Source organism: Nomascus leucogenys, chromosome 7b, assembly GCF_006542625.1.
Source record: "Nomascus leucogenys isolate Asia chromosome 7b, Asia_NLE_v1, whole genome shotgun sequence".
In the NCBI taxonomy this organism is placed as follows: domain Eukaryota; kingdom Metazoa; phylum Chordata; class Mammalia; order Primates; family Hylobatidae; genus Nomascus; species Nomascus leucogenys.
In genome coordinates, this window is record NC_044387.1 from 84,062,160 (window position 1) to 84,076,207 (window position 14,048).

The following is a 14,048-nucleotide window of genomic DNA, read 5'->3' on the forward strand; positions in this document are numbered from 1 at the left end:
GATCTCTTAATTTCAGAGGATCCTTGAGTCAGAGAAGTGCTGCATTCTTGGTACCTTGTACGTTTTCCTCTGTGGAGATTTAAAGAGCAACTCTCACATTCAGTCAGCTCTTGTTGCTCTTTACCTTTGGATCCCAGATCAACGAGCTCAATTCCGTTAGGAGCAGAAGACCCAGCTAAGTTTTCACACAGCTTATTATTATTTCTCCTCCTTCTTCTTGACAGTCTGAATTTAACCTGGGCTCTTCTTTTTGCCTGAATCCAATGACTCTCATCTGTGGAAGACGAATCTGAAGAATCTGTGTAAAGTTCCCTCCATCTGGGGCTTGAGATTTGAAGGTGAAAGTCATTTTTTCTCCCTCTTATTTGTTCTTCTGCAGCATGCTCATATCTCTCAGAGGCTTTTCTCCTCCTCCTAGGTCTTTGTTTTACTGATTTCTTACCAGACTCCTTCCTAGCAGGGCTCAGCACCATGACAGGGGTGCAATACTCAAATGACTCTTCTGACATGTCATGCAAGATGGCAGATCTAGACAGAGCAGCAGGCAAAGGATGGGAAATGGGAATGGAGAGGAAAGCCATGGAAAAACAGAGAGAGAGAATGATGAAAATGACAGCATGGACCAGAGGTAGATAAATAAAGATCAATTGAAGAAAATGAACTAAATGAAAAAAAAATAGCCAGTATAAATTTTCTATGGACCATGTAAAGCAGAAGCAAGAGACACACATTCTCAGAACAAAAAACAAGAATACGAATATTGATCCAAAGAATATAGATTAAGATAATTTGTTCAGCACTTACCTGCAGATGTCCTGAGTGGATGGACAGACAGACAACCTTGACTGGCTCCTGGGAGCTGTCCCTGTTGTTGGGCTGCTTGCCTGGAGAAACAAGTTAGATAATTTGGCATCTTGGTTAAGGTAATACATGGTTGATATCTTGCTTTTTTTCCACATATTTAAAAAATTACAACAAACGTGGCTGCTGGTCATGTTGCTTATAATGCAGAACAGAGAATATAGGAAGTTAGAGGTTCGTTTTGCAAAAGTAAAACTTATTTGAGGAACCTGGAACAGCTGAGATGCTGCGCTGTTTTGCTGTTACTTCATTTACGAGAGAGGAAGATGATTCCACAAGTTTCTATTCTATTTACTGTAATCATTTGAGTGGAATAGCTCAATTTGCTTTGGAAACAAATGAATAATACTTGAAGATCCTATGATATAAGGACTAAAGCACTATTATGTGACAAGGATAATAATAGTCTGAGAAGTCTAATCAAATAGCCATTAGGTTGCTAGATACTTCCTGAAGCTAACATCAAGGCCCCATGAGATATTTGAAAATACTTTGTAATATTTAAAAGCCTGAATTTATTGCTATTAAAATTTCATTAATGAAACTAATAAAATATATCCCTTGCAACACTATTGGCCTTTCATATCTTTTAACCCTATAACCATACTAAGTCTGAGAATAAGAAAGCCTGAAACATCAGATTATTAGCATAAAGTTGAGTGCATTTCACTAAAGTCCTACCTTTGAAACAGTATTTTCTTCACTCTATTTGACTTTAACCTGTTGTGTTTAATACAGGTTATGATGATAAATAAAAAACTAGAAGGTAGGGATAATTTTCTATGTTCCAGGCATTGTGCTGTAGCTTTATTTACTGTCTCTTTAATTCTTTTAATTTACAATAATCTCACAAGTGGAAAGTAATAATAACTAACAGTTTTGAGTGAACAGTATGTGCTTATCACTGTTATAAGCCATTTCCATATATTCATTAATACAATAAATCTTTGTAGTAAATACTATAATTACATACATGTTACAGTTGAGGAAACTGAAAAATTGGGGCTGCTTCTCACTGATAGGTGGTAAAGCTGAGATCTGGACCAGGTATCTGGTTCCACTATCAGTGGAGATCTGGGTCCAGATTCAGGCCTGTTTGACTGCATAGATGAAATGCACAATTTTGTCACCAAGAAAATAACAGTAAAGGTAGAAAGATTACCCCAAATTTCGAAGTCATTCTAAAAATTCTCATATTGGAAATACATAATCACGATTCTGAAATCCAGAGAAAGAGGAACAAATTCTAACTCAAGAGATCAGGTCATATTTGAAGAGAAGGTATAGTAGGCTAAATAATGGTCCCCCCAAATATCTCAACATCCTAATCTTTGGATAGTGAATATTTTACCTTTTATGGTAAAAGGGACTTTGCAGATGTGATTAAGTTAACTATCTTGAGTTCAGGAGATTTATGCAAATCACACTGGTAAACCCAATGTAACCATTAGGATCCTTATGAGAGGGAGGCAGTAGAGTTAGTCAGAGAGAGAAGATGAAGAATATGAATAGAGATAAGAAAGGAGGGAAGATACTACACTGATGGCTTTCAAGGTGAAAAAAGGGAAACCCTGAGGAAGGTGGCATGGGGAAGCTTAAAAAGGCTAGAAAATGAGTTCTAGAGTTTCCAGAAGGAATTCAGCCCTACTAATATGTTGATTTTAGCCCAGTGGGATCTCTATTTGGCTTCTGACCTCTAGAACTATAAGATGACAAAGCCCCAGGGAAATGCAGATGCAGAGACTACTGGATCCCGGGACGTGATGTATTCTGGTAGTGGCTCTGCTCTCAAAATGGTGCCATGTTGCAGCAGGTTAGGTCCCAGGAGGTGGGGGGATCCCTATGACACTAGTTATAGGAAATTAATAAGGAGGTAACGATCCAGCTAATCTTAAAAGGCAAATACGAATTATTAAAAAAGATTAAAAATATTCAAGGTAGAGGAAACCATTTGTTAAGAGACCTAAAGACACCACCAAAAAACTCTTGGAACTGATAAACAGATTCAGTAAATTTGCAGGATACACATCAACATACAAAAATCAATAGTGTTTCCAAACCCCAGTGAAACAAAGTAGATGAGAAAGAAATCAAAAGAGAAATCCCATTTATAATGGTGACCAAAAAAACCCCACTTAGGAATAAATTTAACTAAGAAGGTGAAAGCTCTCTACAATGAAAACTATAAAACAGTAATGAAAGAAATTGAAGAGGAATTAAAAAAAATGAAAAGATTCTGTGCTCATGGAATGGAAGAATTAATATTGTTGAAATGACCGTACTATCCAAAGCAGTCTACAGTTTCAGTGCAAACCCTACCAAAATATCAAGGAAATTACTTGAAGAAATAGAAAAAACAATCCCAAAATTCACATAGAACCACAAAAGAGCCCAAATAACCAAAGCAATGTTAAGCAAAAAGAACTAAGCTAGAAGCATCACACTACTTGGCTTCAAAATGTACTACAAATTCATAGTAATCAAAAGAGCATGGCATTGGTATAAAAACAGACACATAGACCCATGGAACACAACAGGGAATTCAGAAATTATCCATGTATTTATAACCAACTGATTTTCAACAAAGGTGCCAAGAACTTACACTGGAAAAAGGACATCTTCTTCAGTAAATGATGCTTAGTAAACTGTATATCCATATGAAGAAGAATGAAACTAGACTTCTATCTTTCACTATATATAAAAATCAACTCAAAATGAATTAAAGACTTAAATATAGACCCAAAACTAAAAGACTATTAGGAAAAACATGGAGAAATTGCTTCAGGACATTGATCTTTTAGAAAAGTTTTTGTGGGTAAGACTTCAAAAGCACAGACAACAAAAAACAAAATAGACAAATGAGACTACATCAAACTAAAAAGCAAAGCTTTCTCCTTGCTTGTGCAAAGGATTGTTTCCTTTGCACAACAAAGAAAACAATCAACGTAGTGAAAAGACAGTCTGTAGAATGGGAGAAAATATTTGCAAACCATACATCCAATGAGGAACTAATATACAGAATACACAAGGAACCCAAACAGCTTAACAGCAATAATAATAATAATCTGACTGTAAAATGGGAAAATGATTTGAATAGACATTTCTCAAAATAAGACATATAAATGGCCAATACATATATGAAAAAGTGCTCAATATCACTATAATTAGAGAACTGCAAATCAAAGCCACAGTGAGATATTATCTCACTCTCCTTAGTATGTCTATTATCAAAAATATAGCAAATGGGCATGGCGGTGCATGCCTGTAGTCCGAGCTACTTGGGAGGATGTGGTGGAGGCTTCCTTGAGCCCAGGTGTTTGAAGCTAGCCTGGGCAACATAGTGAGACCCCTGTCTCTTAAAACACACACACACACAAAAGTAACAAAATAAAATTCACCAGAATGTGTGAGGATGAAAGGAAATTGAAACTCTTATACACTATTGTTGGAATGTAATTTAGTACAGACATTATGGAAAACAGTAGGGAAATTTCTCAAAAATCTAAAAATATTACTACCATATGATCCAGCAATCCCACTATACTGGGTATTTATTCAAATAAAAGGAAACCAGTTCATCAAAGAGATATGTGAACCCCCATGATTATTATAGCGTTATTCACAATATATATAGACTCAATCTAAATGTTCATCAGCAGATGAATGGATACAGAAAATGTGATATATATGCATAATACAATTTTATTTACTCATAAAAACAAACAAAATCCTGGCATTTGCAGCAACATAGATGAGCCTGGGAGACAGCAGGTTAAGTAAAATAAGCACAGAGGTAAGTATTGCATTTCTCATTCATATGTGGGAGTTTAAAAATTGGGCTCATGGGAGTAGAAATTAGAATTGTGGTTACTGGAGACTGGCAATGGTGGAGGGCAAGAATAGGGAAAAGTTAGTTAACAGATACAAAATTACAGCCCGGTAAGAGCAAGACGTTTTAGTGGTTTATAACACCATAAAGAGAATATAGTTAACAATAGTTTACTGTATATTTTCAAAAAGCTAGAAGAGATGTTGGATGTTCCCCACAGAAAAATAATAAATGTTTGAGGTGATGGATTGATAATTACCCTGATTTGATCACTACAAATTGTACACATATATTGAAATATCACTCTGTATCCCTAATAATGGGAATTATGACACATTTACTAAAAATAAGAATTTTTTAAAAACTCCAAGTTTTTTTTAAGATTAACTTGATATCTGCATCTTTTGAACAGATAAATAGCTATTTTTTTAAAAACGTAAGAATATCTGTTCTCTAAGCAGTATATAATGTTGTTAAATTATACATTCTTTATTCTATGTATGGCCATAGAGTCTAATAAAGAACTCTCTATATAGCAGGCACTGAGTAAAGGTCACCTGTGAAGTCTGCTACTTGCCCTCTTTGAAAAAAATTGATGCAGCCGAAGTGTCCTCAAATCACTGATGATGTTATTATGTATGGGAACCACATGATGATGAGCATCATAATGGATACCTATGGCTATGAAGCTATACAGACAAAGATGTCAAAATAGACATGATCATAATAAAACAAATGTCATAATTCCACAGGTCTGAACAAATGTATGTTTTACAATGGGAAAATGATGGATCACTGAATAGTAACACAGAATATTTAAAACACACAGCTTTCCTTCGGAGAGTTTTTCTGTCCACCATCACACTGAATCAGATAGCATTTATGTCTATAGCCCTTAAGTATTTTGAAGGGAATAGAAAACATTCCTTGTTGCTGAAGAATATTCAAATCGGTCATATCAAATATTCGTTTGTACATGTTCTGTTTGCTGGTGGGCTACCATAGCAGATGCTGTGCCTGAATCCTCGGCCCTCTTCTGAGTTCACCTGAATGCTGACTGCTTCTCATGTCAGTGTCTGTGCCTATCTGCTTCTCTGTCCCAGGTCTTTCATAGTTCCACGTGCTTTTGCTTGGCTGCACACAGGCACAACCTAGAAGTGTGGCATAAGTTAATACGCCTGGGGACAACTCTTGGACTAGAGTCAGTGGATGGATGTTCTAGCCTCTTCACTCTTCAGAAGGGCGGTTCTGGGAAGTTCTGAGGTAACTTCCAGAGTTTCTCAAATGTCTTAAGCTGGATGCAGGCCTAGTTTCCCCTATCTCAGTAGTTTCTTAACATTTCCCTTTTCTCTGTCTTACTTTTCACATGCATTGCTGTCCTTTATGGGATCACTTCCTGGCCAAACTATCTGCACTCTGCTAAAATAGCATCAAAATTAAGACTGGGATTTAGTCAACCAGCTGCCTCTTGTTGTGGAACCCAGTTAAAATAAAATGAATCCTAGCTTGTTTCACTTTCGATTCATTTGCTCAGCAAACAAAAATTAAAGGTTTATTACATGATAGATAGCATGATATACTCTGGAAATAAAGACACAGATGGCAGCCCAAAGGGGCTTCTTGTTTAGTGGAGAGATTTAAATGAACTGGCAATTTTAATACAGTCTAGTATATCCTGATAATGCCCAATAGTGGGGTTCTGATGAAGAAAGCACATCTAACATAGAGTAGAACAGGGGTTTAATGTCAGCTTCCCAGAGAAGGAGACACCTGTCCAACACAAGGTGAGTGTGAGTCAAGTAGGGGATGGCAGTCCAGGCAAGGAAGGATGTGTCAAAACACAGAGTAGAGAGAAGACGTCTTGGTATGGGATCTACAGAAAGTTTTGTAATGACTGGGAGAAAGACGTTGAGTGAGGTGAGAAGTGGTACATAGTCAAGATGAAAAAGTAGATGGAGGTTTTGAATGTTACATTGACGTGTTGGATTGCATCCTGAAAAGAATGAAAAGTTATTGCAAGTATTCAGCAGCAAATAGAACTGATTAAATCTGGGAACTAGAAAGCTCACTTTGGCAGCTGAGAATTAGAAGGTTCAGGGCTGTCTGAAAGCAAAGAGCAGAGTTAGGATTCCATATACCCAGGATGCAGCGAGGATAGAGAAAAGGGATAGTTTGAGCAATCGAAGCCCAACAGGTTGTTTTATTTTAAAATATGCTAAAAGTAATTTGAAAGATCAACTGAAAAAGTGACACAGGGGAAAAGATTCAGGAAAATTATTTAATAAAACTCAGTAGGATCCAGAAATGAGGATACTTTTACCAGACATCTAAATGTAGTATGATTCTAGAAATTAACAGAATATTCACGTGGCACAGGGAAAGACACATCATTAGAATAGAACTGAGAGGCTAGGAATCTATCTGTCTATACGTATTTTTCTGTTTCTCAGTACAGACAAAGTTGCATTTCTAGTTAGTGGGAAAAGGTAGGTTATTAAAAAAATGGTGTTGAAAAAATGACTAGTCATTTGGAAGAATGTAAACCTGAGTCTACTGGTTACAGTGAAGTTAAGGCAAATGCAAGATTTAAATATAGCAAAAAAAACCCAGCCCATCAAAGTATGAGAAAAACATAATTTATGTTTAATTAATGTTTATAATAGGTGGAAAAAATCCTTTTCTTATGATGTAAAACAAAATGTAATATACGAAAACAGATAAATATGATGATTTAAAAAAAACTTCTAATTTATAAAAAGGAAACACATACACCCATATACCAAAACCATCCTGGACAAAACCAGAATTCATAAATAATGCCATATTTTATTACATATATGATAGCCAAATAGCTAATTTTTCTAGTATTTGGAGATCTTTCACAGATCAGGAAGGAAAAGTCGAACAATTTTACAGAAAAATGAGCAAAACAGGTAGGTGGTTCACAGAAAGGGAATTATACATGGCCAAAAGCCCTGTGTAAAAAGATGATCAATCTCAATAAGCAGATAAATGTAAATTCAATTAACAATGGTATCCACGTTAACTTATCAGATCAGCACATTTTAAAGAGATTGATAATACCCAGTGTAGCTGAGGTGGGGAAGCCATACATTGCTATATATTGTTGAAGTAACTGTAAATTGGTACAACTTATTTGGAGAGAAATCTGATAAACTCTATTAAAATAAAAAAAGTATACCATTAAAGTTGGAAATTCTACTCATGGGAATTTTGCTGAAACATTTTTATAATTGTCCAAACATATATTTACGAGATTGTTCATTACAGCATTATCTGTAATAGCAAGAAGTTGGAAACAACTCAAGTGTTAATTATTTGCAATGAAATACATAAGCCATAAAAAGAATGAGGTACACCACACACACACACACACAGAGTGAGAGAGAGAAAGAGAGAGAGAGAGAGAGACATTTATAGAATATATTTTTAGGAGAAAAAGTTTCAAAATTGTATACAGTGTCATCTTGTTAGGGTAAATAGTGCTTTATTGATATCTGTTTGTGTATGCACAGAAAAAAATCTGGAAAGGTACACATGTAGCCATTAGCAGTGATTATGCCTGTGAGGTGGGATCATTGGAAACCTTTATTTCTCAGGTTATATATTTTGTAATGTTTAAAATCTCTGATTTAATAATGAGAAAAGTAATTCTTTGGTCATGTTGATGATGTCATAAATGACAACTACTAACATCAAGAATCAAGCTTTGTGTTTTGTTCTCCACTATTTAAGTGATAAACTCTTTGCTTATTTGGTCTTTGAGCTCCACTTCCCCTTTCAATTAAATGTAGTCAATAATAACATCCACATAAAAGGATTATGAGGATAACAACATGAAATCATTGATCCGATAACTGTTTTGTCGAGTGTCTAAGAGTCGTAATAGGACGCTAATCTTGAAATACTATTATTCTTTTTATAATTCTCAGTAAGTCATTTCTTCTCCCCACACGTGAACTCGGTGGTATTCTCCTGTTCAGAAGGAAGACACATAGCAGTCTTAGACCAGTAACCCTCAATCCTGTCTAAAAATCAGAATTGCTGGGAAGTTTTTAAAAAATACCTTTGCCCAGGTTGATTCTAGAATCTCTGAGGAATGGACCTGCGGCACAGCACCTGGATGTTAGTATCCTTAAAAGCTGCTCCAGTGACTGTAATGCCCATCCAGAGTTAGGAACCACTGGTTTAGGTTAAAGGAGATCCTGTCCTACTTAGAATTTTGTATTAGATTTTCTTCTGAGATTTCAGTGAGAGAATATTTGTGAAAGCTTGATTTTTTTTTAAACAAAGAAAACTGTGTTTTCTAAATTCCCAATTTTTGCTTTATATATCTATAAGAGATCTTGAGGCCGGGCGCGGTGGCTCACGCTTGTAATCCCAGCACTTTGGGAGGCCGAGGCGGGCGGATCACGAGGTCAGGAGATCGAGACCACGGTGAAACCCCGTCTCTACTAAAAAATACAAAAAATTAGCCGGGCGTGGTGGCGGGCGCCTGTAGTCCCAGCTACTCGGAGAGGCTGAGGCAGGAGAATGGCGTGAACCCGGGAGGCGGAGCTTGCAGTGAGCCCAGATTGTGCCACTGCACTCCAGCCTGGGTGACAGAGCGAGACTCCGTCTCAAAAAAAAAAAAAAAAAAAAAAGAGATCTTGGAGTTCTCGGCATAATTTTACTACAATCTACAGAGAAAGGAGACAGAAGGTACGACTGAAGAAAAATTTGCAGCATACAGGAAGACTGGGTCTCTGCTTACTACCACTCGCTGCTGAAGAGCAGGACAGGAGGAGAAAAACAAAGAGTGGAATTCCACTGCCTTTACTCTCCATTTATCTACCCTGGGTTGAATGTGGTTTGGGCAGAGGGTGTGGGGATAGAGAAGAGTATGAGGAAGACTCACCAGGATATTTCTGGGGGAAAACCAAGAGCATGACTCTTGTTCTTCCCTTCCCGGGAGGACTATGTGCCTTTCGGGCCAGCTTCTCAGCCAGCATGGGCAGTGCCTAATGTGGCACCGGTGTTTTAGCGTAGGAGTGACTGAGGCAGATGGACCTGAGATAGTTCCCCCCAACTCCCAGCCTGATGTGGGGTTAGAAAATCTAGACATCTTCTTCTGCCTTTCTGGGTTGTGTAAAAGGCAGCTGAGATTGCTTACCTGGGGAAGTAACCAGGGGTCACCAGAGTTAAAGTTAATGTGACTTTATAACAGCCACAGAAAACACTACCCAGCAGAGACACTTGGCATTGTCAGTGACAGATGAAATGGGTTGGAAGGCCAGGGCCTGGCTTGACTGTGACAAGAGAGCTGGCCCCCAGATTCACCAGCCAGGAGCACCGTAGCAACAGGTCTGGGAAAAACCTGGAGGGCAGAACTCTAAACAGAAGTCCCTGCTCCAGTATATCAGGAAATGGAAGGGGAATGGGAAGAAACCTTAAAAAAACTGAATGTGATTAGCTTCTAAACTGGTAGAAACAGATCTTTTGAAAAAAAAAAAAACAAACATTTCATTTCCCACATCTACAGTAATAGGAGCTCAATAAGAAAAGACTGAGATCACTTTGAGAAAATCACATGCTTTCCTTCCTTATGTTGTGCAAAATTTACCACACTACCCACTCTGGGTCATGTAAGCTTCCTAAGTAACTCTACGTAGCAAACATCTGCACTGTGGGCTGATTAAAATATTTAGTTGCAGGAGAAAGTTATCTCGATGCCGAGTTTATAATTTTAAAGGAAGACTCAGGCCAGACAGCTAAACGTGGAAGAGGGTGGCATGGCAAGTCGCCTAATGCTCCTTTCGGCACACCAGAATTTAGAAGGAACTGAACATCTTCTCAGAAAGGGAAAGCCAAGTCTTCCTTTGACAATTCACAACATTTGGGGAGTGGCTTAGAGCAAGACCAGGCCCTTTCAGCAGGTCAAATAGCGAAGATGCAACTAATAATGCAGAATCTGGCCTGTCTAGATTCTAGGCCCTAGAAAGCCAGTAAGTGGCGCTACACTGGTGTGCAGAGGACAAGCTCAGCCAGAATACATTTCCTGTTGAAACATACAGTTGGAAAGAGAGTTGGAATAATGACTGTCATCAGGGAGGTCAAGGCAGGAAATCTGGTTTGAAGTACCAGCCCATGTCACCTCCCATTTTTCAACAGAAATTGCCATGCATTCCTAGTAATATAGACAAGAGCCAAGAGAAGTTTTGTCGGCAGTGCAGACCGAAGCACTAGGATCAGGAGATGATAAAGCTAGTTCTGAGAGCAAGGACCATCTCCCTGGGTAATGACTAGGGACCACCATGCAAAGGAGGCGAGGATCCATTATAGTACTCAGGCTTCCTAGTAAAATGTAGGCATTCTGGCAGCTACAGAAACAGATTCAGGCAGTGGTCTCTGGTACACTGGGTCACGTCTTCTCAGTCCACTTCTCATATCAGCTGTAGCGCTGGTGAACAGTTCTTTATAAGTGCCAACTAATGTTATGGTGACAATGTCCTACATTGTATGAGTGCCACTTACCTTCTACTTTTTATTCCTGATTCTATGAGAATCCACGTGTCTTGCACAAGCCTAAATGGGAGGGCATTAACACCTCTAGGGACAACTTTCAATAATGGGGTCTGAGAGCTTGTGGATAAGAGATCCATCTCATTGACTTTCAGGTGGAAAATTCTAAGAGATACTTTAGATATTTCTCAGGCGTCCCTTTGGAATCAACTAACTTCATTAGTTACAATGGAAGTAACTAATTACTAAACTCCTTACTAATTTCATTACTGTCTTCAAAATGCACCCTTAAATTAACTTTTTTCCCCATCCTTGTCTCATTTTCCCTACCCATTCATTTATAATCCCGGGGTGACTTCCTAAATCCCCTACCTGCACCAACATCCTTGTCACAAGCACTGCTTTGAGGAGAACCCGAACTAGAAAGAGAGGCAGTTGATACTAGAAATAGTGCCAGAAAGCAGATCCACAAGACAGAATTCAGGAGCTAGATCACTCATGGTCAGGCATACCAGGCATACCTTTGCTGTTGGTGAATGGGATGGTGATAATACCTCGTGAACTGTAACATCACAATTACTGGGTTGGATGAGGTACAAGTGGGTAGGGAAGCATGCAGTATTCCAAGAATATGTATAGGAAGGGCCAGTGGTAATTGTAAGGCTATGCAGTTGTTAACTGTTCCAAGGCTTTGGTTAACTGCCTTGGAAACATCTGTGAAAGAGAATGGCAAGTTCAGCTGAGCCAACTATCAACCAAGAATGCTCCATGAAACCCTGTGCACAAGTGTAGCCCCAAGAGCAGAGGTGTTATTCCCAGGCAAACCTCAACCAAGAAAGATCAGGCGTTGGAGGATAAATGCGCCAACACCCATTCCTTCAAGTGGTTAATTCTTGGAGACCTTCTTTACATTTCTTAGAAGATTCTGCTCAGTCAAGCCCTGTTGTCACATCAGTGACTGCTGTACTATACCTTTTATTGACTTCTCCTCCTTTACTGTCTCACTGCCTTTTCTCTCTCACTCCTGCTGCCTAGAAAACACGTCCCAAATAAACTACTTGTAAAAGTTCTTGTCCCAGGTTCTGCTTCTGTGAGCACATAAACTCAGACTTATCCTCAGACCACTAGAGGATTAGGGAGAAATGAGGTCCTCAGCATAAGCTGCACATTTGGAATATAAATTGGTTGACTGTTGCCATCACACCTAATGGCCTGGACTATCTCCTGTACTCTTGTAGCTTTATATATTCCCCATTACCTGAGTGTCCTAGTTGTAGGTCTAGTGTCCAACCTCAGTCTCACTGCAAACAGATCAAGTTCCAGAACCTGGCCTTTATTTCAATTCAATGCAGTTAATTGTTGAGAAATAGGAAAATATTATTCTCACAGTTCTCATTGCCTTCAACTTTTCTCCTTTTTTTATCTGTACTCAAGATCTCAGAGCTTTGAGATTTATCCTCTGAAGTTACAACCCCAGTCATTTCCTTTCCTTTATCAAAAGGCTTCAGTGGTTTCTCGTTATCTAACAAATTAAATACTAAAGACCAGTTTGGGATTTTAGAGCCCTATATTCTGGATCCCATCTACTTTTCTGGTATTAACTTCAGTAATTCTTTTTAATTCTAGGATTCCAGCAAAACCTAGCTCATTTTCTATTCCCAAACATACCCATTCTTTTATTTTTATGCCTTTACTCTATAGAGAAAACAGTAACAGCATACTCTTGGAATTTCCCTCAAGGTCCAGTGATGGTTCCTAGCTTTATGTACACCCATTTTTCTTTAACTCCATGGGCCCTTTTCAACTTCTAATATGGTGTTAATCTTGCTCTAGCATTTATTTTATCACCTGTATTACTGTCTAACCATTTCCAAATTGCCACAATTTTTATAGTTAATCTTCTTTTGTGCTTCACTACCACTTTGAGAAAAAAGGCCACAGTCATACTCATTTTGGAAATCTTCCTAGTGTCTTGTGTGTAGCAGGTAGCTAATAAAGAGTTGTGTGGTTGAATGGAGTGTGGTAATAGTAGAATTGAGTTGAACTGAACTTGGTAATAGTTGAACCAAGTTGAACTGACCTGGGTAAATCCTATGCTGATTGCAGTAGAGATAGAGATGACAATCGCATCATAGTGAACAAAAAAGAAAGGGCTCCGCTCTCCTCTGTGGAAGTGGAAATTCTACACTGTAACAAAATAAATGAACTCAGTCCAAAGTTCTATATGTCATGAGGCTCTTTCTTTGGACTTCAGAGTCAAAAAACCATATCAAACGAAAGTTGTATCTTCTGCTTTCTTTGTAAAATATGAATTTCTATTTAGGAAATACTGTAATTTTATTATGTGGAGAAGAGTATGTCCTTTAACAATTTTGAAGCTGGAAGGGTCTGTTTAAAAAGAAAACACTGTAATTGAGGATAAAATGAATTAATGTCTTTTAAATACATGGCCCTATTCAGCAGCAATGTATTGTTTTAATTTGCTAGTTGGTACATTATGAGAGCTTGGTAATTTATTCATCCCTTTAATAGGTGTAAGATTGAAATGGGGCTGGGAAGGGAAAAATAACAATTGGCTGGATGAGCAGAATAATATGTTCTTTGAAATGAAGCATTCTTTGTAATGGATGTTTATTTCAGATGATTACATTGTACAGTGCATTCAAATGGGAAAAACAAACAGGAGGCCAGCTGCACTAATTTTATCAAAGTTATTTATATCAGCAGTATAATTAAAGGCAGTAATTTCAAATTAGGTTTTCTGAGAATCCATTTATAGACAACACAAGGCAACTTGTCTTAGTGGCATCTAGGCCATGACTGTGCTCTAGGGGCA

At 38.0% G+C, this 14,048-nt stretch overlaps 1 protein-coding gene across 1 annotated transcript in view; it reads right to left on the minus strand.

Moving 5' to 3' along the window:
* The window catches only part of MARCHF1 (membrane associated ring-CH-type finger 1), an 861,096-nt gene that overhangs the window by 87,614 nt on the left and 759,434 nt on the right, over positions 1-14,048 (minus strand). Inside the window, exon 5 of the mRNA XM_003257921.4 lies at positions 805-884. Within this exon, the coding sequence (XP_003257969.1) occupies positions 805-884 (80 nt within the window). The remainder of the gene's footprint in view (positions 1-804; positions 885-14,048) is intronic.